General features: G+C 44.8%; 2 protein-coding genes across 4 annotated transcripts; both read right to left on the bottom strand.

Moving 5' to 3' along the window:
• Window positions 1-428: 428 nt before the first annotated feature.
• Window positions 429-4,810, bottom strand: LOC310812968 (translationally-controlled tumor protein homolog). 2 transcript variants are annotated; one of them, XM_083681750.1, is made up of 6 exons: window positions 4,670-4,810; window positions 3,900-3,973; window positions 3,410-3,594; window positions 3,185-3,290; window positions 1,860-1,976; window positions 429-993 (listed from the first exon to the last, which is right to left on the bottom strand). In XM_083681750.1, the coding sequence occupies exons 1-6, from the start codon at window positions 4,695-4,697 to the stop codon at window positions 991-993; spliced, it is 513 nt and encodes a 170-aa protein (XP_083537876.1). In that variant the 5' UTR covers window positions 4,698-4,810; the 3' UTR covers window positions 429-990. The 2 variants fall into 2 exon arrangements, with proteins under 2 accessions (XP_083537876.1, XP_083537877.1); XM_083681751.1 differs by having other exon boundaries at window positions 3,886-3,973; window positions 4,670-4,686.
• A 3,764-nt stretch (window positions 4,811-8,574) lies between these two features.
• On the bottom strand, window positions 8,575-27,595 carry ranbp2 (RAN binding protein 2). Of its 2 annotated transcripts, none has more exons than XM_083681857.1 (29): window positions 27,448-27,595; window positions 26,889-26,956; window positions 26,611-26,722; window positions 26,216-26,368; window positions 25,704-25,934; window positions 25,462-25,604; window positions 25,032-25,227; window positions 24,778-24,918; window positions 24,462-24,621; window positions 24,081-24,262; window positions 23,723-23,910; window positions 23,125-23,248; window positions 22,323-22,484; window positions 22,074-22,211; window positions 21,817-21,948; window positions 21,464-21,685; window positions 21,295-21,378; window positions 20,879-21,020; window positions 20,466-20,563; window positions 14,747-19,565; window positions 13,108-13,278; window positions 12,874-12,960; window positions 12,395-12,594; window positions 11,174-12,203; window positions 10,919-11,002; window positions 10,665-10,810; window positions 10,163-10,436; window positions 9,673-10,022; window positions 8,575-9,480 (listed from the first exon to the last, which is right to left on the bottom strand). In XM_083681857.1, the coding sequence occupies exons 1-29, from the start codon at window positions 27,517-27,519 to the stop codon at window positions 9,175-9,177; spliced, it is 10,215 nt and encodes a 3,404-aa protein (XP_083537983.1). In that variant the 5' UTR covers window positions 27,520-27,595; the 3' UTR covers window positions 8,575-9,174. The 2 variants fall into 2 exon arrangements, with proteins under 2 accessions (XP_083537983.1, XP_083537984.1); XM_083681858.1 differs by having other exon boundaries at window positions 12,880-12,960.
• Between the last annotated feature and the right edge of the window lie 291 nt (window positions 27,596-27,886).

Genomic DNA, 27,886 nt, shown 5'->3' with positions numbered 1-27,886 from the left:
TTGCAACCCAAAATCACATGATGACAAGGTTTTTGTCAGTTTGGAACCCAGCAGTTGAGGGATGATGGTGTGTGGCAATATGCTTAAAGAGAGACAGAAGACTGATAATGTGTTCATTTCTGTGTATGATTATGTGCAGCCTGTTGAGTTTGTTTCTTTTGTTCATGAGTGTCTTCCAATGGCTGCTGTACATTACAACTGTCTCATATATAAAGAATTCATAATTAATATTCTTTTTTGCATATCTGTAGACATTTCCTTTTTCTAAAATGTAGATAAAATGGTGAAAACTTTTAATGATAAAACAAGTTTCACTATAATAGTCTGATGTAACGTATGTACAGTAACTGCAATGAATGCCATATGATTGGAGAGTCTCAAATGTTCCATGTACTGTATAATAATACCCGCACAACTGTACAAGTAGACTGTGTTGCTTGTCCAGTGTTAGTTTTATTTTCACAACTCAAATCTGGAAATCAATAAGCAATCCTTTAGGTAGGGGGTGTCAATTCAACCATAAACCAAGCAAATGGGAGGCCTGAGAGAGTTAACCAATCATGAATAAATAACCAAATCAATCAATCAACCAACCAATCAATCAGTGGGCTAGAACATTGTTGTTAGAGGAAAATATAAAAACCTATTAATCAACATTGCAGATAGAAAGTAGAGCGCTGCACGTTTCCTTACTCTGAATCATTTCTGTTCTATCTGAACGTTCTCAAACGTAGGTTTAACACTGCAACATGGAGTGAAACACTGTAATCAATTTGATCAACTACAAAATAAATACTGTGGTACCCTCAATCAGCACTCCTTTCAGTATTTGATGTGATTGAGTTTGAAGGCCAAATTATTAATAATAATAATACTTTAAAATAATGCTTCCATTCCAAACATAATGCAGATGAGTCGTCTGGTCGGTCCATGTCGTTGGGTCAGTGGAGAAGCAGCAGCCAATAGAAATGAAGCTCTCCCTCCAGGATGTTACTGTTCCAGAGGAGAGAGGGAATACAGGATTATATTTCGGTTGTATAGTACATATACACTCACCGGCCACTTTATTAGGTACACCTTGCTAGTACTGGGTTGGACCCCCTTTTGTAGCCCATCTGCTTCAAGGTTTGACGTGTTGTGCATTCAGAGATGGTCTTCTGCGCATACCTTGGTTGTAACGAGTGGTTGTTTGAGTTACTGTTGCCTTTCTATCATCTCAAACCAGTCTGGCTATTCTCCTCTGACCTCTGGCATCAACAAGGCACTTTCGCCCAGAGAACTGCCGCTCACTGGATATTTTCTCTTTTTCGGACCATTCTCTGTAAACCCTAGAGATGGTTGTGCATGAAAATCCCAGTAGATAAGCAGTTTCTGAAATACTCAGACCAGCCCGTCTGGCACCAACAACCATGCCACGTTCAAAGTCACTTAAATCACCTTTCTTCCCCATTCTGATGCTTGGTTTGAACTTCAGCAGGTCGTCTTGACCATGTCTACATGCCTAAATGTATTGAGTTGCTGCCATGTGATTGGCTGATTAGATATTTGCGTTACCGAGCAGTTGAACAGGTGTACCTAATAAAGTGGCTGGTGAGTGTATAGACAAGCTACATTTATAGTCTACAGTGAACTTCATTCCATTAGCATTGCAGTCAAATAGCGTCTCAAGGAGAATGACCAAGTGTCAGTAAGGCACAACATGCAACAGTATATGCTGAGCTAACTCCACAGAAGCTGTAGTAGAAGTCTGACTTGGACCACCATTCAGTTGGGATGGAGTCTGCTGACCCCATATATATCTGACTGATTTAAAGACAAGTCTGGTCATTACAAACTAGCAGACAGCTAAAAGCACTCACGCATTTCTCTAACTCCAGGCCGTCTTTGAAGAAGGTCATGAAGGGAGTGATACCATCCTCACGGAAGTCCAGCAGACCCACCATACCTTCTGGATTCATAGATTCCCCTGTGAAAAACTGATGGACAAAGGTAGAGAGAGGTCAGAGGATTTTCCCACTCACACCAGTCTTCACCTCGACAGTTTCATAGGCTAGACCTCAAATGAAGATGAAAGTGAAGTGAGATTGGGTTGGAGCATGGTGCTGGCAACACCAGAAGTTTAAGAGTATAAGTATAATACTAATACTGGTAATATACACTCACTGAACACTTTATTAGGAACACCTGTACACCTTCTCATGGTGGAGGTGGTGTAATGGTGTGGGGAATGTTTTCTTGGCACACTTTGGGCCTGTTAATACCAATCATCAATACCAACATCAATCATCAAGTATTGTTGCTGACCATGTGCATACCTTCATGGCCACAATTTACCCATCTTCTAATGGCTACTTCCAGCATGATCATGCACCATGTCACAAAGCAAAAGTCGTCTCAAACTGGTTTCATGACAATGAGTTCAGTGTTCTTCAGTGGCCTCCCAGTCACCGAATCTGAATCCAATAGAACACCTTTGGGATGTGGTAGAACGGGAAATTCACAGCTTGAAAGTGCACCTGAAAAATCTGCAGGAATTGCGTGATGCAATCATGTCATCATGGACCAGAATCTCAAAGGAATCTTTCCAACATCTTGTGGAATCAATGCCACAAATAATTGAGGCTTTTTTGAGAGCAAAGGCCCTACCCAATATTAGTATACTGTTCCTAATAAAGTGCTCAGTGAATGTACAGTGCCTTCGGGAAGTATTCAGACCCCTTCACTTTTTCCACATTTTGTTGTTATAGACCATTTTAAATTAGACTAATTTAAAATGGCTTAAATAAAAAGAATTGGCCATCAATCCACACACAATACCCCAGAATGACAAAGCGAAAACAGGTTTTAGAAATTTCAGTACATATTAAAATTGAAATGCAAAAATACCTCATGTATTCAGACCCTTTGCTATGACATGCTTAAAATTAGCTAAAATGCAAAAATGTCATCAACAAATCACTCAAGTTGAATTGAGTCCATCTTAATGCAAGGATAATAGTTCATGTAATTTTGGAATTAATATCTTTGTTTTTATAGGGTCTCTGATTTGCATAGGAATCAATTAAACACTGTGAAGGGGTCTGAATACTTTCCGAAGGCACTGTATATTATATAATGTGAGTGTAATATGATATGTAGGTAATATTGGTTGAGATGAGAGCATCTGCAACAGCTGCAGTGTTACCTGGAAGTTCTTTATGTTGCCCATGATACATTTGATCTCCGCCGGAGCTAGGGTCATGAAGGGCTTCACTCTGTCTGGGTTATTCTCTTCCAACTTGACCTTGATCCTGAACACACACAGAGACATCTGTATGCAGTTGTCTAACGCACACACAGCCACACCCACCATTTCCCACCCAAAATAACACACACACACACCATGTCCCACCCAAAATAACACACTTACGCCTTCATGTACTCTTTGATGTAGGCCTTGTAACTGTCCTTAGTGAAGCTGGTCTCCTGCAGTTTGTGGTTGAGGACAATGTCCACTCCGCTGACTGTGCTGTTCTCAGAGCCTTCATCCTGCACCTCTGCAGACGCGTTCGCCCCGATCAGAGAATCGTCAATGTCCTCTGTTCTGCTGACCATCTGAGGGAGGAGAGGAAAGAGTGAGCCCAGTGTCACTGGCTTGTGTCCCAATACACTCAAAAACCGTTGCTTTCTTGTATGTTTCCCTTCATGGCCTGATGAATGTAATCAAAGTGACCTATGCACGCAGAGTTGGTATTGTCAAGATATTATTTATTTAAACGTGTTAGGGACAGTGCAAACTATGGTAACTTTACAAGTTGAGTTCATATTCGTAAAAATTAAAAACTGAACCGGATACCTCACAATCCTGATACATCGCTCATACCCCACAACACGGAGAGCGTATACCTGCATTGACGCACCTTTCCCTCAACCTCGAATAACAACCCACTTGGAGATTCCTTGATCTTGTAGATGTCGGAGAACATTTCATCCCCTGCAATGAAACAGTGAATAGGGAAGACATTATATGTTAGTAACTCATATCGGCTAGTTCCACCGTTGCGTCCTTAAACAACATTTCTGGTTGTTTCTCGCTGACTGACTTTATACAACACGGACAGGTGTCTTTACCAATTTGATAAAACATTGCAATTTGTTATCCGGTGTCACTGTCACTCGGCCTGTCCGGCTGGGCATAGCTGCGCTTGTCCCGTCGTCAGGTCCCATCGTATTACTCGGCTTAACTCCGTATGTGAACTGGTGATGCCCACTAATCCTTTAACGGGAAAGCAGTGCAGGCAACAGTCGCACGAGCTATAATTAGCTAGATTTTCAACACGTAGTTAGGTACTAGCCTAGCCCTAAGTAACATCAATGACTGGGGACAATTTTAGCATTATTTATAAAGTATACCATTTTACATAATATATTTTGCTTCCAGTTTATGGACAGCGAGCTATTGCTTATAAGCAGCTTGCATTACCGGCTAGCAAATAATAGATAGCCACCCGCATATTCTATGTGCCAAAGAGTATCTATATGACACAAAGGAGCTAGGCTAACACATTACTAGCTAACCAGGCCCGGCAGGCCTCAATTGCTTCAGAAGGTGGCCTATTAATAATACTGTACACATAAGTCGCATAATTGCAATAAATGACATTGAGGGGTATATAGAGATCCCCCATACCAGTAATGATGTCCTTGTAGATGATCATTTTGTCGGATTGATGTTGGGCAAATAGCCTACTGTATCAGCAGATGTCAACGGAACCCCCCACACCTTGGACTTGATCAAAAAAGAGCGTCATGGTTCGGGTGCAGAGTATTGTGCTGCTGGACGTTGACGTCACTCATATTTGAACTGAACACTTTTGATGCAAGTGTGCCCTCTAGTGCAGGGGTGTTGAAACTTTTTTTTAAAGAGGGCCAGATTTGATAATGTGAAGATGCCCGGGGGCCAATGGTCCCTTTTTTTTTTAACAATAGAAGTTACATACAAATGCACTGTTCTATAACAATTTTATTTTCATTGTCACAATTATCATTTTTAAAAAATTGAAATGGAACCAAATGTAAGCCACTCAGGCGTGAACAAATCTAAAAAAAATTCTGCCCTTCTTTCACATCTGGAGTCAGATAACATAGAACAAACTGTATGGAATACCTTAAACTTCCATTTAGTTCATAAAAATCAACAACACTCAGGTAGGCTGTGGCGTTTAAACAAAGCTCAATTGGTAAATATCCCCCACACCATTATACCACCACCACCAGCCTGAACCGTTGATACAAGGCAGGATGGATCCATGCTTTCATGTTGTTTACGCCAAATTCTGACCCTACCATCTGAACTCATCCCAAACCATCTCAATTGGGTTTAAGTCGGGTGATTGTGGAGGCCAGGTCATCTGACGCAGCACTCCATCACTCTCCTTCTTGGTCAAATAGCCCTTACATAGCCTGGAGGTGTGTTTGGGGTCATTGTCCTGTTGAAAAACAAATGATGGTCCCACTAAGCGCAAACCAGATGGGATGGCATGTCACTGCAGAATGCTGTGATAGCCATGCTGGTTAAGTGTGCCTTGAATTTTGAATAAATTACCAAGTGTCACCAGCAAAGCACCATCACACCTCCTCCTCCATGCTTCACGGTGGGAACCACACATGTAGAAACCATCCGCTCACCTTTTCTGCGTCTCACAAAGACACGGCGGGTGAAACCAAAAATCTCAAATTTGGACTCATCAGACCAAAGTACAGATTTCCACTGGTCTAATGTCCATTCCTTGTGTTTCTTGGCCCAAGCAATTCTCTTCTTGTTGTTCTTCCGCAGTAGTGGCTTCTTTGCAGCAATTTGACCATGAAGGCCTGATTCACGCAGTCTTCTTTGAACAGTTGATGTTGAGATGTGTCTGCTACTTGAACTCTGTGAAGCATTTATGTGGGTTCTAATCTGAGGTGCTGTTAATTTGCGATTTCTGAGGCTGAGGCTAACTCTAATGAACTTATCCTCTGCAGCAAAGGTAATTCTTGATCTTCCTTTCCTGGGGCGGTCCTCATGAGAGCCAGTTTCATCATAGCGTTTGATGGTTTTCGCGACTGCACTTGAGGATACATTCAAAGTTCTTGAAATTTTCCGGATTGACTGACCTTCATGTCTTAAAGTAATGATGGACTGTTGTTTCTCTTTACTTAGTCGAGTGGTTCTTGCCATAATATGGATTAGAACAGTAGTCGAATAGGGCTATTCACTGTATAGAACTGTGTACCAACCCTACCTCTGCACAACACAACTAATGGTCTCAAACATTAAGAAGGCAAGAAATTCCACAAATTAACTCTTGACAAGGCACACCTGTTAATTGAAAACCATTCCAGGTGACTACCTCATGAATCTGATTGAGAGAATGCCAGAAGTGTGCAAAGCTGTCATCAAAGCAAAAGGTGGCTACTTTGAAGAATCTAAAATAAAACACATTCTGGTTTGTTTAACACTTTTTTGTTTACTACATAATTCCATATGTGTTCTTTTATAGTTTTGATGTCTTCAGTATTAATCTACAATGTAGAAAATAATAAAAATAAAGTATGTATATATATGTATATACACACACACACATATAGAAATTAATTCAACACACTTTAGAGAGAATTTCAGTTCTATAATTTCTTCCTAGTGCTCTAACAGCAATTAATAGATCACCATCCAGTAGCAAACCACAAATAACACTTGTGAAATACAGAAGCACATTCTACATAGGGTTGAACTCTTACTGCGTTTCACTATTACATAAATGTCAAGTGCATACTAGATCAGGCTGGGCATTGAATTTCACACTGTTGCTAGACATTCTGTACTAAATATGTGTGTGACGTTGAGAGTCCTCACACAGCGCATTCCACTTGAAGGAGCTTGGCTGGAATCTCCTTGTGTCCCCTTTCAACAGATCAAAAATAACTACACACTGCCCTCAATGCTACAATGACAAAATCTGTCAGTTTGTCTGTCTGTCTTCACAACATAGAAGTTAATTTATGTCCTAGGGGCATGACTACATCTTCTAATTTCTTAGTGATGTAGACTTAAAGTCATTAAAATTAAAGTGACATGTTCTGTTGAGCATATCACTGTTCAACTCTAGAAACTTGCCTACGTCTAGGGGAGGTAGAGGAGTCGCAACAAAAAGGAGCACACCAAACTTATTGTAGGAATAAACAGGGCACCATCCAACTAATGTACAGGTATTTATTTGTTCAGGGCAAACACAAACACAAGACACACGCCAAGGGGAAAAGGGAACTACGAGCGGTGCCAAAGCAAAGTGATCCACTAAACTAGTGCAATAGTAGGCTATGTTATAATGCTATGCTACACTAGACTAATTCATACAGAGGGAGGCACCCACTCCTAACCTGGTGAATTGTAAAAGAGGTCTCTTACCTATTCTGTACCAATTCATTGCATGAATGTAGGCTAGTCCATTTTTAAAAGCTGTGAGTGCATTGTTACTAAATGATTCAAATAAATGCATTATTACACCGTAGGTTTATGGCAAGCATGTATCCTGCCAACACTGCGTGTGGGCTGGTGCAAGGAGCAAGGAGATGGACAAATCGGACATGAATGAAATCGCAACACAATGGGGTCAAATGGGATGAAAAATCCATCACGGGGTCACCATTCAAAAACAAGCGTTTTCAACTGAAACAGAAGTCTCTTCTCATGACAAGTCATTTGGTGTTGTAATTCTGAAGTATTTTGAGGTCTCCAATGCCCCTTTCCTTCCACTGATTGAGGTCTTTATCGTAGCGGTAGAGCTTTGCCCTGTGACTGAACACCACCTGCTCATTCTCCTCTCCAGTTGAGATGTCAACCAGGTCTGGTAGGGGAACAACAGGCTCAAAGTACTGCCCGTCACGCTCCTCCTCCTGGGTCACATCCTGCTCATCGTCAGTTCCTACAGACACTCCGCTCTGGTTCAGCTTGGTAGGTGACACACATGCAGTTACTTGTGGTATTAATGTTAAAGTTCACACATTGTTCACATTTGTACTGATACTGTAATAATTTCTATCTCTGTTTCTGTACTGTTTGTTTGACCATCGAGGACCACATTGGAAATAAGTGTTTTCAGTAATGCTTTTTCTGGGATCAGATACATCTTTGCCCAAAAACAGTGAAGTCAAATCTGCCTGATGAATCAAAGTTCAAAGCACCAGAAAGTGTTCTCTAGAGGCCAGTTATTAAGTCAGAATTCATTCGCACAATTGTCTTATTTATGTATTATATTGGCTCCAAATAATGCAATACTTAGAAATTAGCTGAGACATTCAAAATGAGAAGAAACCAATTACTGTGCAAATAACAAAACACCACAACACTCTAAATTATTCTTGCAGTGTAAATACAAATAAATACATTTACCTTTTCAGCAAGATCTTCCATATTTCTTCCCATCATGTTTCCAAAGAGCACCTGTAGGCACATACCACACTGCACTCCTATCCTTTGGTAGAGAAATTAATTTGAGGACAAAGGTGAGGTAGAAAGAAACCAATAAAAAATGCTTTCACAACCATTACTCAGTTATAAAGCAACTTTATTTCTACAGACATTCATTTGCCAGCATATTTATTTCCATACAATAAGAATAGTTTCAACCCAAATTCCACAGTTGTGTCTGATAACCCTCCCACTGTGTCACACAAGACTACAGTTTGTGATATTCCTACCTTTAAAGTTGAATGTGGGCAAACGTATATTCGCAATAATTTGTACATTAAGAAATGCATACACAAAAACCACTTGGAAAGTACACCTGAAAGTTCACACAGACTGCATGAGAGGAGGAACAGAGTTTCAAAAGAATGGATGCTTTTAAACAATGTCTCTCTTTAATTTCTATTAAGACTTAATTATACAAAACAAGTTAGGGAGCTTATGAAGGAACCAGCGCTTTCAACTCTTGTTGGAACACATGCAAAGAAAAACCGACATAAAAAAATAGTTCATGTACATTATACACACAATTACACAGTCTGGGAAACCACACACTGATGGGCTGCTTTTAGGGAGGAGTGGAGATGCAACACTGAACAGGAAAGACCGGGCCTCTGTTCAAATGTAGAATACTATAAAGGGGATAGGGTGTCTTTTGAGATTTGCACACAGTCACTGATCATTGTTCAACCCTACAGCTGACCACAGTCAGTGATGACAATCCTCTTGCTGGGTTTGCCTGTCTTGGTGCCCAGCTCTCCCATCTGGCGGACCACGTCCATGCCCTCTCTGATGAAGCCGAAGGCCACATGTTTGAAGTCCAGGTGCTCAGCCTTCTTCAGTGTGATGAAGAACTGAGAGTTGTTGGTGTCTCGGCCACGGTTGGCCATAGACAGCAGGCCAGGCCCTGTGTGTCGAACGTCAAAGTTTTCATCCTCAAACTTGTCACCGTAGATGGACTTGCCTCCTGTCCCGTCCTGGTTGGTAATATCGCCACCCTGACACAGGAGACAGCAGCAACACAACACATTAGTGGTTATGAAAGCAGTTACTTCTTGTGTCATATTATTGACAAATTGTAGGGCTACGTTTTTGACTGTCAATTTATTAATGTGTATAGTCAGTTTTCGAAGCTGACCTCACACAATCCTTACGATTACACCCCCCCACCCCTATTCTGTTCTCCTCACCTGACACATGAAGTCTGGTACGACCCTGTGGAACACAGAGTTGCAGAATCCAAAGCCCTTCTGTCCCGTACACAGCGCCCGGAAGTTCTCAGAAGTCTTTGGGACGATGTGGGTGAAGAGCTCTATGGTGATGGTGCCCAGGGTCTGGCCATCTGCCGTGAGGGTGAGGTAGACCTGGGGGTTGGAGTCTCTGGAATGCTCCTGGACCTTGGAGAACTGTGGGATGGAGAGTGACGAGGAGTCTGACTGGTCCATACGACTCTGACACTCAGTGAAGGTCTTCCTGAAAGACTCAGCCAGCTCTGCAGTCTTAAACTTGGCTGCCAGCTGCTCCACCTTGCCCTCACCCTCTGGGGAAGGAGAAAGAAAAGAACAAACAATACAGGCTGTTATGAAGCATCAACATACAGCTTGAATGTAGAACTGCTAACAAATCCCATGGCATGACCAACATTCCAAATGATCAAGGAAGAAAAGGTGAAGTGTTTACCTGCAAAGTCAGTGGCGGTCCAGACCAGGGCGTTGGCAGAAGTGTTCATGGGTTTGAGCTCCATAGACTGGGCGATGGTGTGGTTGGCGCACACCTTCAGCACTTGCTCCCTCCTCATCAGAATGCGGTAGAAGCGCTTCACAGGGTGGAACATTATCTTGATGTCTCCCACGCCACGCTCATTCCATCGGCCCAGGTCTCTGTCCCAGCGGTACAGCTTGGTCCGCTCCTTAAACAGGATCTCCTCATCCTCCTCCCCAGACTTAGTCTCCACCTGGAACATAGACATTTCAACCATCAGGAGACTTGGAGCTTGTTCATAGTAGGGGCACAATGTTATGTTACAGAACATCATATAGAAATGTGTTGAGAACAGATATGAAGCTCTGGGATGTATAGTTTTTAATTTAGCTGTTGTGTCACTTAGTGTCTCTAAACATTTTGTGAGATGTTCCTTGCGACCTGTAGGTAGTTGGATGTGTAACAGTGCTTTGATAGTTACCTCAGGTAGAGACACAATGGGCTCAAAGTGAATGTCTACATTATTAGTGTCCTCTTCATCACTTCCCCCCTCCTCTCCCTCATTTTTGGGTGCTGCCACAACTCCAAACACTGTGGCACCGGCATTTGCCCATGAAAAATTGGTATCTAGGGAACAAAAAGTACAAAAATCGTTGAACAAATCCAAAATGGGAACATTGCTTTTAAAAAAAAAAAAAAGTTTAATATCTTTTAGAAAAAATGAGAAACACCAGCCTTGCTTTCCAAATGCATATTCCCCTGTGTTCTGGGCCAGATCAGCGAATGAAAACCCTCCTAATGTGTCGAAGCCAAAGGAGTCTGTGTGAGGCAGGGAAAGAGGAGAGGAGTGAGAGGCCATGGCCAGAAACATCATTCTAAAGAAGTCATCATAAAATATTACATTTTAGTTTCAGTTACAGTTATCACAGTCATTAGCGTGTAGCTACCATACCCCAAATGGTTGAAGTAGTAATAGAAGTACTATCATACCTGGAGTAGATTTGATGGTTGTAAATGTAGTAGTAGAGTCTGGCTCGGGGCTCTTCTTGGTGGACAGGTCAATAGGACAGCTGCTGGAGGCTGGCGTGGAGGACTGGTCTGGTGCCTGCTCTTCTGCTTCGGAAGACTGGCCGGGGGCCTGCTCCTCTGCTCCGGAGGACTGGCCTGGGGCCTGCTCCTCTGCTCCGGAGGACTGGCCTGGGGCCTGCTCCTCTGCTCCGGAAGACTGGCCTGGGGCCTGCTCCTCTGCTTCGGAGGACTGGCCGGGGGCCTGTTCCTCTGCTTCGGAGGACTGGCCGGGTGCCTGCTCTTCTGCTTCGGAGGACTGGCCTGGGGCCTGCTCCTCTGCTTCGGAGGACTGGCCTGGGGCCTGCTCCTCTGCTTCGGAGGACTGGCCTGGGGCCTGCTCCTCTGCTTCGGAGGACTGGCCTGGGGCCTGCTCCTCTGCTTCGGAGGACTGGCCTGGGGCCTGCTCCTCTGCTTCGGAGGACTGGCCTGGGGCCTGCTCCTCTGCTTCGGAGGACTGGCCTGGGGCCTGCTCCTCTGCTTCGGAGGACTGGCCTGGGGCCTGCTCCTCTGCTTCGGAGGACTGGCCTGGGGCCTGCTCCTCTGCTTCGGAGGACTGGCCTGGGGCCTGCTCCTCTGCTTCGGAGGACTGGCCTGGGGCCTGCTCCTCTGCTTCAGACTGGCCTGGGGCCTGCTCCTCTGCTTCAGACTGGCCTGGGGCCTGCTCCTCTGCTTCAGACTGGCCTGGGGCCTGCTCCTCTGCTTCAGACTGGCCTGGGGCCTGCTCCTCTGCTTCAGACTGGCCTGGGGCCTGCTCCTCTGCTTCAGACTGGCCTGGGGCCTGCTCCTCTGCTTCAGACTGGCCTGGGGCCTGCTCCTCTGCTTCAGACTGGCTTGGGGCCTGCTCCTCTGCTTTGGAGGACTGAACCACAAGCTTGTGACTGCTTGACGACTGATCTGGAGTCTGCTCTTCTGCTGCCTCAGAGGGAACAGCATCTGTGCTTCTCTGAGCATCCTGAAACACATCCACTACATTAATACAAGAACCACAAACATCTGCCTGGGATAATTAGCATTGGCTGTTGGCTGATTAATTTATTTGTAAGTGTTTGTGTCCTAGGTATAATGTACATATAAACCATTTTATTTTTTAAATTCTCTATCTTTAGCCAAACTGTGTAGAAATGAATGTATGAAACATCTCACCAGAGCCTCCTGTGCTTTGCGGACCTCAGTCTCAAAGTCCTCTGGCTTATCTTTCTCCGCCTCACTGTCGCTGCCTTCCCCACAGAAGAAGGTAGGGGGCAGCTGCAGGCTCTTAGCCCTCTGCTCCTCCTTTGGTGTCGGCTTCTTCTCCCACACCACCTCACATTCCGGGTCCCCAACACTAGGCTGGGCCGTGGACACTGGGGGGAATGCAGGAGGGAAGATTTTAGATTGTTTTTCATCAACAACCTTGACCTGTGGATCTGAACAGTTTCTCAACCAATAAGCGGCAATATTTGAGAGTTAGGTGACATTATTTAGTCAGTTCTCAAGGAAGAGAAGCACAGCTTGGGAAACACTGAAAAACACAAGAAAACCCATAAACATTATTGATACCTTTGTGTGAAGATACACACAGAAGCTGAATTACTACTGGCATCCATAAAAATTAAGTATAGCAGCGTTGATCTGAAACATACCATCACCTGAAGCAGCAGCCTTTCTCTCAGGAGGATCAGGATAAAGTTTTGCTTTAAGAGCATTCACTGCTGTCTCAAAGTCCTCATCTGCAAATTCACAACACAGAGAACATATGTTAGCAACATAGCTAGCAGAAGATGGCTAGTTTTCTGATCACCTGTAGGGTCTAAAATGAGTTCACAGTTATTTAAAATGGCCGAGAATGCCTATAGTGTGTTCCTTTTGGTTCTCACCGTCTGTCTGGTCATCGCTGGTGTATCCAGGCTCGTTCTGGTAGCAGAAGAAGGTGAGGGGCAGCATGAGGCTCCTGGCCAGAGCAGCCTGCTCCTGGGTGGGTTCCCGCACATACACCACCTCCACCTCAGAGTCTGAGTCTGCACTGTCTCCCTCTGCAGGAGAGGGCGCTATAACACAACACAGGGTGAAATGGTCATTCAGAAGGGGAGTCTACAGACATCAAGGGCTAGTAGTATGTTCATACCATGTCTTTATAAAGTACTGTATAACAATGGATAATAAACACATAAAATGTAATAATAGGGCATGACAAATGATAGGTTATTGATTGGTCCTGCAGACTAAATTGGTACAGGAGTGCTTTTGATCGAGGAGGTAGATGCATATCCAGGGTTAGTTCCACATCGGAAACGCATGCAATTCAAAAACTGACTTCATGCACTTGGCCAAACAATTCTACATATCCTTTCCTGTCTTTGTGAAAGCTACTGTACAACTACAACAACGTTTCCATTGAATCAATTAATTCAACACACTTCTATCTGAATTTCCTCCTAGTGCTCCAACAGCAATTTATAGATTACCATCCAGTAGCAACCACGAGGAACGCTTGCGAAATACAGAAGCACATTCTGCCTAGGGTTGAACTCTCTCTACCTTTCACTATTACATAAATGTCTAGTGCATACTAGATCAAGCAGGGCATTGACTTTCACACTGTTGCTAGACATCCTGTACTAAATGTGTGTGTGTGACGTTGAGAGTCCTCACACAGCGCATTCCTCTGAAGGAGCTTGGCTAGAATCTCCTCGTGTCGCCTTTCAACAGAGGGAAAAGAACTACACACTGCCCTCAAGGCTCCAAAAGTAAATCGGTTGTGTTGTCTGTCTATTCACAACATAGAAATTCATGTATATCCTAAAGGCATGACTACAGCTTCTAATTTCTTAATAATGTAAAGTCTGAAAGTGACATCTTTTCAGCATATCACACACATGGACATGCAAAACATTCGGTTCTTGCATGACAGGTTTGTTTTTTCCACTCCGTGCAGCTGGGGTAAGTCTGGCAGTAAGGGCCATCAGGTGACCGCTGTGTAGGTGGTCACAGCACACACACAGTGCAGTGACAAAGTACCTGGGGGCTCAAATTGGGTGGATGATGTGCTGGTCCAAAAAGCCATTGGATTATCTTTGAAAAGCCTAAAATCCAATCCTAAAAAATAATGGTTGGTGGGTGAGACAAACTAGAATCACTGGTGGTGATTTGATTAATAGATGAAATGTGTAAAAAGTTTGCTTCTTTTCATCCTGTACTGTACCAATCTCTGTGCATTTAAAAAGCTGTGATTGTTACTAAGTGATTCAAATAAATGCATTATTGCATGGTAAGTTTATGTCAAACAAAATTACAATCAGTTAATGGTGTACTGTAATGATGTCCTGTCAACACTGAGTGTGGGCTGGTGCAAGGAGATGGACAAATAGGACATGAATTAAAATCACAACACAGTGGGGTCAAATGGGAGGGGGGGGGGGGGGGGGGGTTCACCATTCAAAAACAAGCATTTTCAACTGAGACAGAACAAAAATCAACAAATCAATCACGATAAGATAATCATAAAATATATCTTACCTCCCTCTGGGATTTTGAATGCAGGGGACGAAGGTGAGGGCTGTGTGGTCTGACTGCTGTCTCTAGCCTTGGAGCTCACTGAAGAACCATCAGCCTCGTTAGATGACGTGGGGCTCCCGAAGATCTTCTGGAGAGAATCTGTACCAAATACGAACTTGGGAGGAGACACCACTGTTTTGGAGGGGTTGATTGGGCTGTGTGGTTTTGACGACTGGCTGTCTGGAGTGTGGTATGTGTCAGGGGAAAGCTCTGTGCGTTCCCTGGTGGTCTCCTCCATTATGGCCACAGCAGCCTTCCCACACACCATAGTCCCAGTGGCAGGTTCCTGAGGGGTTGCCTCCCTGGACGTCACAGGTGTCACCAGAGTGTCCTTCTCTAGGGCGTTCTTAGCCTCATCAAAGACATCTCTGAATGAATTGGCTACATCCTGTAGTTTGAACCTCACCGCTAACTGCTCCACACTCCCCTCCCCTTCAGCAAAATCAAATGCACTCCAGACCCATGCCTTCTCAGCACCCTTCATCAGCTCGAGCTTCATAGAAGACGTGACCCAGTGGTTTGCACAGATTTTCAGGACCTGGTCTCTTCTCATGACAAGTCTCACTCGTTTGGTGTCATAATTCTGAAGTATTTTGAGGTCTCCAATGCCCCTTTCCTTCCACTGATTGAGGTCTTTATCGTAGCGGTAGAGCTTTGCCCTGTGACTGAACACCACCTGCTCATTCTCCTCTCCAGTTGAGATGTCGACCAGGTCTGGTAGGGGAACAACAGGCTCAAAGTACTGCCCGTCACGCTCCTCCTCCTGGGTCACATCCTGCTCATCGTCAGTTCCTACAGACACTCCGCTCTGGTTCAGCTTGGTAGGTGACTTAGAGGGACTGAGAACAGGCTGGAAGCTAAAGTTGAAGCCGGCAGTGGATTCTCCAAAGCGGAAGAGGTTTTTTCTAACGGGACTGCTGGCTAAGGGAGAAGCATAAACTGATGTATCGGCACTGTCATCCAGAGCCTCTTCCCTCAGGTCGTAGTTGTCCCACTCCAATGTAGGGCCGGTGCTCTCAGCATGGGGCTTGATGATCAGTCCAGAGGTGTTACTAGCCATTGTGACATTTGCATGGCTTTCTTCCTTGATTTTTGTTTTGTCATCCGTCAGGAAGGATTTGAGATCTTTCAAGCCAGACTTCATTTCCTCAGCTTTCTGAATGAGATGTGCAGTTCTACCTGTGTCAACAAGCTTGTGAGGGGTCTGCAGGGGGATGTCCAAGAGGAGCCTTTGACACTCTTCAAACTTGAGCTTAAACTCCTCTGCCAGCTCTGGAGTTTTGAACTTAGCGGCAAGCTGCTCTAGCCTGGCATCTCCATCCGAGAAGTCATTGGCCAGCCACATCCAGGCTTTGTCAGATCCAGCGAGGGGCTTCAGGTTCATGGTGGTGGTGATCCAGTGGTTGGCACAGACCTTAAGGACCTGCTCTCTCCTCATCAACACCCTCAGCCTCCCGTTTGAGGTGTTCTTCAAGAATTTAAGGACTCCAACCCCACGCTCCTTCCACTGGCTGATCTCTGGGTCAAACCTGAAGAGCTTCACTCGCTGAGAGTAGAGTACCTGTTCATCTTCCTCACCTGTGACCAGGTCCACCTTGTCAGGCATCTGGACAACAGGCTCAAATTGGATATCGTCATTCTCTTCAGTCTTGTACATGTCCTCATCATCTTGGTCAGCTGAGGTGTCTGGCTTTTGAGTTGACTGAAGTGAAGTGAACAGCTGCTCACCAGCACGGGTGAAGCCTTTGAAGCTGGGGTCTTTCTGACCAAATTGGTAGTCTCCTTGTGATGATTTAGACAAGTCTGCAAAACTGAATGTGTTGGGTTTGCCGGTGAACAGGGGATTTTCATCGTGGTCCGTCTTATCCACAGATGGCACTGATGCAGGTACACTGATACCATACTCCTTTTCTTTCTCTCTGTGCTGCTCTGCTATGTTTTTCAGGAACATGGACGCAGACCCTGAAGCAGGTGCTTGAGTATCAGCTGGAGGGGTTTCCTGTTCAGTTTCCTGAGTGCCAAACTTAAACCCACCAGCTGGGATGGGCATTGAGAAAGAGAAACCTGCAGCACTAGGTGGATTGGCTTCAGCCTCAGGGGGAGCCTCAAATTTGAAGGACGCAGGGGAACTTTTGTCTTTGCTTGTGCCAAATTGGAAGGAGCTGCCTGTGTTAAAGGCTGCTTTAAACCCACTGCCAGCAGGTTGACTAGATGCATTCTGACTTCCAAAGCTAAAACTGAAGGAGGAGCTGGAGGGGGCAATGCTTTTAGCATTGGGGTTGGGTGTCTGACAGGACACACACTGACTAGCAGAGCTGTCGTTTCTGACCAGACACATGTCACAGTCCCACTGTCCTTCTTGCTTGGCAAACATGGCTCCCAGAGAGGGGGTGCTACATGGGGTCTGGCAGGAAACACATTTAGAGACTGATGCATCATTCCTCACTAGACATGCATCACAGTCCCACTGTCCATCTTTCTTAGCAAAAACAGCCCCAAAGCCTGAGCCAAATGACATGGTTGAGGGTTTTGATGTTGCTGCTGTGTCTACTTCAGTTTTAGCTGAAGGGTTGGGAGTTTGACAAGACACACAAGTGTTGGCAGATGCCTCATTTCTCACAGCACATGTGTCACAGTCCCACTGTCCTGTCTTTTTGCCAAAATGAGCTCCAAATCCAGAGCCAAATGACATGGTTGATGGCTTTGTTGATGTAGCTGTTTTAGCTGAGGGGTTTAGAGTTTGACAAGACACACAACTGTTTGCAGAGACATCATTTCTCACAGAGCATGTGTCACAATCCCATTGTCCTGGCTTCTTACCAAACTGGGCTCCAAATCCAGACCCAAATGAGGGAGTTGACAAAGCTGGGGCTGTAACTGTAGATTTTGCTGAAGGGTTAGGTGTTTGACAAGAGACACAGCTGTTTGCAGAGGATTCATTGACCACAGCACATGTGTCACAATCCCATTGCCCGGGCTTCTTACCAAATTGGGCACCAAAGCCTGAACCAAATGCAACAGTTGAAGGCTTAGATGTTGCTGCTCCAGCAACAGCTGTTTGGGCTGAGGGGTTTGGAGATTGACAAGACACACAACTGTTTGCACAGACATCATTTCTAACAGCGCATGTGTCACAGTCCCATTCTCCTGGCTTCTTCCCAAACTGGGCACCAAAACCAACTGGTATAGAAGTGGTACCACTGGTACCAAAAGTAAAGGAAGAGGGGACCTGTGATCCGAAGGCCCCAAATCCTTTAGATGCGGAAACAGAGCTAGAATCTTTTGATTCAATACCAAACCCAAAAGTAAACCCTCCACCTGTAGTTGCCCCACTTGTAAAAGCTTTAGTTTCACTCGCAGCTTTGCTCTCCGGCTTTGCTGGAGCATTAGGGTTAGCACTCTGACATGCAACACATTGCATAGCTGTGGCTTCATTTCTTACACAGCATATATTGCAGTCCCATTCCCCTTCCTTCTTTAAAAACTGGGCTCCAAAGTTTGTTGCCTTAGGAGCAGAGGGTTTCGGAGATGCTTCATTCCTCTCTTGCTGATCATGCCTCTCTGGAGATTTGGGGACAATCTTCTGGGCCTCCTCAAACTTTGTTTTGAAAAGAAGTGCCTCGTCTGCTGTTTTAAAGCGGATGGCCAGCTGCTCAGGACTTGGCATCTCATCTGCATAATCAATGGCATTCCAGACCCAGGATTTGTCAGATCCAGCATTTGGTTTCAGAAACATTTCAGAATTGATGTAGTGATTGGCACAGATCTTCAGGACCTGCTCTCTCCTCATCAACAGACGAACTTTCCCTGATGTATTGTGCTTTAGAATCTTGACATTGCCAACACCCCTCTCCTTCCACTCTTTTGTCTCTGCGTCAAACCGGAACAACTTCGCTCTGTTGCAAAACATCTCCTCCTCTTCTTCCTCCCCAGTCTTTACATCTACTTTATCAGGAAGGGGTACAATGGGCTCAAAGTGGGGTCCATCCTCATCCTCCTCCACATGAGTGCTGTCATTATCGCTCTCTGCTCCTTTCTCCTCTTCAGCAGCATTTGTCATCCCAAATATTGGCTTGGTTACATCAGTGAAACTGAATGGCTGGTCCGTTTTTCCAAACAGGTTTGTTTTGCACTGACTCTGTGCTGCATCAGTGAAAGAGAACCCAGACACATTTTTACCCCCAAAGGTAAAGATGGCACCCTGGCTAGGAGGCTGCTCCTGAGATGGAGGCATCCGCTCTGGAGGTCCCTCTGTTTTGGCAGGAATGTCTGATGTCAGAAGTCCTAACAGACTCTCACTGTTTTTAGCCTGAGAGGATGTGAAGGTGAAGTCTCCATCGTTTGATTTGAAATTGGAGTTGAATTTAAATGAAGATGAAGGGGTGGACTGGGCAACTATTCCAGCACCAAAACTAGGCACCTTGGGGGTTTCAACAGGGACCTGCTGCCCAAAGGAGATTTTCCCAAAGTCCACAGGCTTCCCCTCTATGCTCTTTGGTGGTTGGACAGGAACAACGGACGGTTTAGTGAAGTAGCCTGGCTCTGGGAGGGGAGGGTTGGTGGTGGGCTGAGTGACGCCATGACTATAATATTCCTCACTGTATGGGGAGAGTAAACTGGTTGCTGGTGACTCGAAGCGGAGGGGGGCACCAAAGACTTGATCTTGAGGAGGATAGATGCAGGCTGGGGTTGCCTGGAGGGGTGGAGTGTGAGTAGACTGCTGGTAGCCGTACATGTGCTGTTGTGGTGGAAGGCGATTGATTCCATACACTGGAGGAGCCTGAGATAAGAGAGAAACAAAATTAAATGAAACCAAAAATGATTATTTGTAGGGATATGAAATTTCTGGGTCGATACCAATTATTCATAACAGAAATAACGGCTGATATCGATTATCTGTCATTTATTCACCCATTTGTACCTTGGCATGAAATAACAAATATTTTGCTTTTGATAATGCGTTTCAATTAACTGGTATTGAATCATACAACTGTATTCAATCATACAACTACAAAGCGATGGAACAACTTTTTATATTTATTTGTATACAAAAAAATTAATGATATGTAGGAACGCGTGTAAACCTTTATAAACCTTTACATACGCGTGTAAACCTTTATGAGCCCAGGGAATTATGGGGCGCACAAGGTGAAGGAAATTAGGAAGCGTTTTTTGTTCTAACCCTAACCCAAGTTCAATACAGAGTCGAGTTACAATTACCATTACAAATTAGAAAAATGCCTCAGCAAATTAACATGCCAGGTAGGCATCTCAAACCAGTATACCTTCTCACATAAACTTGTACACTATATTCTACCGATAAAACCCTAATACCAGGTTAGAATCAATAATCGGTCTGAATATTTAGACATTTTAAAGCAGTTGACTGTGCACAATATGGCCAATACAGATTGCTGGCCGATCAATCGGTGCATCCTTAATTATTTGCCACCGGACGCCCCAAAGGGTAAGTTATATTGCTCTTATTACTGTGTAATTACTGGATAACAAGTAACTGCTAAATTTTACACCACATTTACAGCAACGACTCCAACCATAATCCTAAATACAGTCTAACAATAATCACAATCACTTGATTTTCTATAATGATACATTGTATTTCATTGTAATACCAACCCTGTAATGTAAAGTGTGACCAAATCTCAACATCAACACTTACCTTTGTTGGGGTAACATTGGCAGCAGTGCGAAGGAGATACTGGGAGTTATTATAAGCAGGAGATTGGTTGTAATACACAGGGGGACCTGCAGTGGCAACTGTAAAATAGGAGAAAAGTGGAGAGGGGTTATTACAAAAACTGAGTACATTCTGAGATGTTACGAGTACATAATACAAGTTATAACTTTAGACTTTAACTTCTGGATACAAAACCCTTGTATTTTGTGCGTCTTTGTTTATGTTTACCTGCATTTCCTTTCTTATGGTGTGACAATAAATCCAGTCTGTATGTGACAGACACAGGGACTTGTCATGCCACTAAAACCAATCTAGTCATGTGTTTCTGTTAGGATGAGTGAATTATCTACCTCAGCAACTGAAGTACGGGACCCAGCTCTGGGTTGTATGCACACCTGTGAGTGGAGCCCCATGGAAGGTCTGTGATGGCGGATAGGACTCCTGTATACCCTCAGCCCCGTAACCCTCCCCATACATCCTGTGATGGGGAGACGCTGTGTTTTCTGATGAGTTGTGCCTCAGGTCATGTACCTCATTCTGCAACACAAGAATGAGTTTCTCAAGCAACAGTTTCAATTCAAATTAACATTACCTATTGAATCAAACCAATTCACTAAATCAAATACATCAACCCATATATTTGACTGCTACAGATACGACAGAGAGCTGAACCAATTTCCCAGCGGGGATAAATAATAAAGTATGATCATCACTTTTAGAGGTCTAACTTTTGCAAAAACCTTTCTAACACTGAATCACTGTCAACAATATTCATATTGGCGGGAGTATGTCAAAAGAACCAGCGTCTAACCTTCAGGGCCTCAACTTGCTGGCAGAGCATCTGGAGGAGGGACTTCTGGTCCTCTGCCCAGTGGGGAGGTGTCTTGGGGGAAATCTGGACAAAAAGGGAAGAATATGTCCAGAAATCACAAAACAACATTACACTTTCATTATAAACTATTGCGCCATAACAAACCTACCAGGTGTCTCTTGGTGGGAGAGACTATGCTTTTACTGGGCGAGGGAGTGGAGAACTTGACATGAAGACAGGAGCTGGAAGCAGCAGACTGCATGAGCTGACTGGGGCTGGATTGGGCAGGCCCTCCCTCCTCCTCCTCTTCATCCATTCCTTCTCCGCTCTCCCCCAGCTGCTGGTTCACATCGTTCAGAAGATCCATCACCTCCTCCATCGATACAGGCAGCTGGAGGACACACACATTCCATATTTGACATCAGTCATCATAAGTCAACGGAGGTAAGTGCTGGCCATTTTAATTTATTCAAGGTTAACTGCTCCTGTGACACATAAAGGGCAGTCAGGTGTGTGTCTCACCTTCTCCATGTCATCTGCGTTGGCATTGTAGATCTTGAAAAGATAGGCCCTGAATTTCCTGAGGAACATGATGCATCTGTCCTGGGTCTCCTCCACCCCATTACCTGCCTCCTCTGACAGGCGCTGGAAGATCTGTCAACAACACAATGACATATCAAACAAACAAATAAACCTGACAACATGGCGAGGCAGAAAGGAGAGGGGAAATGTTGTTCATAGAAATAATCTAGACTGTTTAGTGAATTCACCAGACATACCCGTGCCAAATGCCAATTGGATGAGATGTTGTTGATGGTCTCCAGGGTAGCGATGGCCTCCTCCGTTTTACCTTCAATATCGAGGAGAGTAGCGAAAGCTACCGTGGCTTCCTCCTCGTAGTCTTTAACTGCAGTGTTCTGGAACACACACATACAAATTCTATACACTGCTGGTCTACAGCATTCACATAACAAATAGTATTCACTTCCACAGTTAGTTCCATAGAGGGAGATGTGATGTCATCTCACCTGGATGTCCTTAGAGGGGAAATGCATGAACAGAGGGTCCAGGGGTTCAGGGATGCTGCGCCTACGTTTGATCTTGTCCAACAGGGGAAGGACCACTTTCCAGTAGTGAACACAGCGTCCTATGTACTCCTTCTGGTCATAGTATGAGTTTACTCCAACACCCTGAAAATAACCATGAACCAGCAGTCAATTAAGAGAATGACATTAAGAGTGTAACATTGCTGGTGGGGTGAGCCTTCCCTATACAATGTTAACTGCTTGTAACATTACTTTCATTCTAACCTTGTTGAGACTCGGCTTTCCTAGTTCGGAAAGCCTGGTGAAATCCTTTGCAGGAAGTAGGTACAAAGGGATGGAAACCCGTGAAACAACTGACACCTCGCCACATGTCAAACTAATCAAATACCTAACCTAACGCAATTTGGAGGTATGGCTATGCGAGACAGCTTTCATTCAGATCTCCCATTATCAAATATTGAATCTAATAATACCATGTTATGTGCAGTGCTGTCTAACAAAACATGTTTTGGTTTCGAATTGCCATAATTCCCTGTAATGTAAGGGAGAAATGTCGACATTGTGGACATTTCAAACTGGTCCAAGAGTTATAATTACCTACACTAAACAGAGGGTGCAATTATTCAGATGGACACCTTGCTCATATCATGTTCAGAAGTGTAGTGTGTGACAGAAAAGGGCAGGTGTACTGGTGTGTGTGTGCGTGTGTGTGCGCACACTGCAGTGGTGTCTGGATAAAAATCTGAGGCCAGATAGGCAGTGCTGTGTGTGTGAGATTGTGTACCGTCTGGCTGAGATGTTGAGCCCAGTGTATAGGCAGTGCTGGTTGAAGGCCGTGTTTCTCTCCAGCTCTCAGGGTGCTTAGTCCGTGCTGCACTGTCATTCTCAGTTTAGCTGACATACCGGGACTGCAAACACACAGTATTACAAACTAGTCATTTGCAATTTGGTAGACATTTCAGACCAGCAGAGAAAACTATAGGCTACAATAAAATGGTGCAATGTGAACCACTTAGCCTGTCAGTCTGGTGAACTTCAACTGTGCTTCTACATCTGTTTTGAATAGATTCCTTTCCTCATCTCCTTTCTTTCGCCTGAACTGCGGTGGAATTCTCAGGAGCTTCATAGCTCTAAGATTATCTTCTTCCATTGTCTAACTTGGAAGATGATTTTTAGTGCTACAAAGCTTTTAGGCTAGGTGAAAACCATGCAGCAAAGGCCTCTAAGGGGATTAGGCTTTCACCTGTCCAGTTCCCTCAGGTCATTGTTGATGAAGGAAAGAAGACGACAAGGACAGGAGCTACTTTAAATCACTGAAACGAGCCCTATGACTCAGGGGGGAAAAGGACAGGAGATGAGATGCACCACCGCTTTTGACTCACAGAGCTCGTTTGTGTATGAGGCTGTAGACAGCGTCCCACCACTCCCTCTGTCTGTCTGTAGAGAGCAGTTTGAGGAGAGGCAGGGGAAGGCAGCGAGGCTCATGCAGCTGCTGCTGACCTCCAGAGTGGATCCTGGCACTCTCTTGCAGCTGGGTGTGACTGCAGAACACCACACCGCACAGGAATACCTGCAGAGAGGAGAAGGTAAGGTGTGTTAATGCAATGGATTATAGCTCATTGTGTAAACATAAAATACAGCTGTAAAATAGACTGATGGAGAAGACGTCATCCACTACAGCACATTATTACAAATAATAACCCAAAGGACACACACAAACACATCCCTCCCCATATTCACCTCAAGATCTAGCAGGCAGATGGACTCTGGCGAGTTGGTGTCCAGTTTGGAGGTCTCCAGAGTGAGCCTGGGGAACAGCTGCTTCAGCCAGTTTCTCAGGACAGGTCTCTGGGCCAAGAGAGACCATTGCAGCCCCAACCAGCACAGGTGCTGGAGGTCCCCTCCATGCAGCAGAATGGAACCTGTGGACACAAGAGAGGAACGTGCTTAGAGACAAGGTTATAAACTACAGACAACAACACACAATATATTAAATCAGAGAAGCCCAACTGAAGAGTTAACATTTTCAGCTGAAACAATTTGAATGAAAACAAAAGTTGTCAGAGGGCTGCCTTTCTAGACCAAAGTGCCTTGAGGTTAGTGGTAATACTGATATCTTACCATCATCCCACTTGGCGAGGTCAGGTATCTCAGGAGCCTGTGTGTTGATGGAGCGGATGTCATCGTTGCCGATGAAGGAGGCCCCTGCAGGAGCCTGGGGTCCGAACAGCAGCTCAAACAGAGAACCCTGCCCACTGCGGTTCCCAAACGCCTCAACAACCTACACACACACAGGACATGTCAATTACACACCCTTTAATTAAACACTACAAAAATCACCACTTGGACACCCAAACAGAAAACACTGTTTGGAATGGTACTGTTACATAACTATGGACAAGGGAAGATTTCACGCTGTCATAAGTATTGTGTTTACCTCTCTGACGAAGGTCTGTGTGTCAGGGTTGAGGTTGAGCAGCATGTGTCCGGCCTGGCTCTGTCTCTCGCTGGCCAGTAGCTCCAGAGCCTGGGGGGTGGACTGATCCCCTTTAGACACCTTTGACTTCGGTCTGGGGACCTAATGGCCATCGATGAGGCAAATAAAGAGAGTTAAATTACACACTTTCCATGTGACTATAGAAAGTCTCCAGTGATATCCACAGCATTCCACTGCTGCTTGTAATGTCTTACCTGATAGGCCAGCAGGTAGCAGAGTGCAGCCAGGTCAACGACAGCCCTCCAATGTTGTTCTCTCTCCTGTGCCATCTTCAGCAGCAGGGTGCCAGCGTGCAAGTACAGATGCCCCCTCATCTCTCCATACACCTCACACAGCTCGTCTGTGACAGTGCCCGCTGTCTTACTTAGGGCTTGCATGACATGGTCAAAACTACACACACGAGAGATAAATTGTTTTAACATACAGTACACACAGGGTTTTCACACAGCACAGAGCACACATGGTTTTAACATCCACACCTAATCGCCACAGTACTTTACTCTTAATACAGGATTTCTATTGGGAGCTCTAGCATGGATTATGTACACCCAAGTGTCCAGAAGTAGCATACACATCACTCCTACAATGTTTCTGTCACACACATGCACGCACGCATACACACACCTCCTCAGGGCATCCAAGCTGGGTTGGACTCCTTTACCAGACAGAGTAAGCCTCAGCAGGTTGCAGTGGGATAATAGCAGCTCTCTTTGGAGCCGACGACACATCTTCTCATTGGATGACACACTTGGCTGGGCCAGGTACTCCTGAAAGAACAGGACAATCAAAGCAAGTCATCGACAACATATCAATCAGCACCATAAAGCCAATTTAAAATAGATCAGACCTAAGAGCACTCTACTGACCTGCAGAGTGTGTACTACAGTAGAGTACCAGTCCAGGCTGCGTCTGAGAAGCCCTCTCTTCTCTGTGCTGAGACAGTGTTTAACAGCTTCGTCGAGGCGGCCATCTGAGCTGTACAGCTGCACCAGCTTCACGTTGACATGGGGGTCAGCCGGCCGCACGGCTAGCTCCGCCTGCAGCAGGTCAAACAGCTGGTTCCAGCCCTGCTGCCCTTGACGGTTCAGCAGACGCTCCTGGAGAGGAGGAGGGGGTTTATGAAGGGGCATTTATGAATCAAACTGCTGCCATTTCAACAAATGCTCCTAGAGGGGGATTTAAGGGTGAGCTTAGGTTAAAACAGAGCTGTTTCACATGTTTTTCTCTACATATATACAGCTTGCAAACGAGCCTTCATGTAGGCACCCAACAACCCAGTTTGGTCTCCACCCAAAAGCACACCCATCTCAGAAACACAGTTGAAACACTAATGCAGCCTTAATAAAAGGTATGGAATGGCCACTTAAGTTGATCTAACCTTCAGGTTGAAGACAGCAGGGTTCCCAGGGAGCAGCTTGGCAGCTTTATCCACCCAGAACTCCGCTCTGCTGTCCCTCTCTTCTTTACTGCACAACAGCTCTGCTACCTTCAACACCAGGTCTCTCTGCGCTGGGTTCAGATCCACGGAACGCTGGATGGGCACATGTGCAAACACACACAACATGTCTTTCTCTTTTTTTTTGCGTGCCCCAATATTTTGCACTCGACTTTGATCATTTATATTGACCACAGCATATGCCACTAACGTGTTGTTTTTCAAAGCATCTCAGCAGTGAGAGATACAGGTGCTGTAAATACGGTACAGTATATGCATATCAACCTAGCTGTAGATTAACATGATCAGTAACATAACTGATTGACATCTTCATTTACCTTGTAGCATCCCACCGCCTTATTGATATCTCCATCTCTCTCATAAAGCTGACCTAGGAATTTATGCGCTTTGGGATCCCTCTCCTGCACTGTGAGGTATGCTGATACATGTCTACCAGAGAAGGAAGGCCATTGAGAGAATAGAGTAGAATCACAACACAAACAAACACACACACACACACACACAGTACACACAAAATCCATTCTACAGTAGTAAGTTAGCTAGCTACTGTAGAATGATTCAGGTCAACAATTAGGCCAATCATGCAAACGCTTACCTTTTAGCAAGTTCATACTCCTTTGCTTCGAAATACAATTTAGCAAATAAAAATCCTTTAATTGGTTTCTGTGGAAAGAGAATAGAGTTGACGTTAGCTAACGAATGATAGCTGCCTAGCTAGATACTAGCCAGCTACATTGTTACTTATGGAAACGAAAGCCATATATTGCCGCCATACTCTTATATCAGATCAGATGCTGGCGAAGCAATTTCTAGCAAAAGTAACCTCCGTGAGAATATAGCTAAGTAGCCGGCATAATACTAGCAAGCTAGCTCATTTTTGCCGCCGCGCGTTTTCTCGACACGAGGAAGTGTCTAAACAAGTGTGTATTTATACTTGGCTGCGAGGGAAAGTGTCACATTGTTGCCATAGTACATTAGATCGCAACCTAACGTTACTGCCTAGTTGTTGTTTTACATATAGTTGATTTCATAGTGTTCGTCTTCCAACACTGGTATGCGGCCACACTACCAGGCCTGTGATACACCCCTGACAGCAGTTGTTAGCTAGCAACAGCACGCAGCAGGCTCAAGCCGGTTAGAGTAGACTCACTGACCTCTTTGAGGGAAGGAGAGGAACTCTGTACCGAAGAAATATAGCGTTCCACCTCGGCCTTACTTCGCCGCATGGCTATAAATGCGTGTTATCCTGTAATTTAAAAATGAGATCTAACTCTGCCGAAACGCGACTGGACCCGTCACTAACTACTATCGTTTCAGCGCTCCTTGCCCTGCGTTGACAGTGCGCAGTCTCATGGACGTCAAATGGCAGCGGCAGTCACGTGGTACAGAACTTCCTCGAACCGCGAACTGTGATTGGTGAATTGGCCAAGAGCTTATCCTATGAAATTTGAAATCACTTTTGACGCACAAATGACGCACTTTGAAGTTGGGGATGCCAGGAGAAAATGCAGAGAAACCTCTTTGATATTTCACTTTAGGGCAGTGTACAAGAAACCTTGAAATAAATAATATTACATGCTGCCAGCACTGAGT

The sequence above is a fragment of the Argentina silus genome (genome assembly GCF_951799395.1).
Source record: "Argentina silus genome assembly, chromosome: 12".
In the NCBI taxonomy this organism is placed as follows: domain Eukaryota; kingdom Metazoa; phylum Chordata; class Actinopteri; order Argentiniformes; family Argentinidae; genus Argentina; species Argentina silus.
This window is presented reverse-complemented; position numbering and strand designations above follow the sequence as displayed.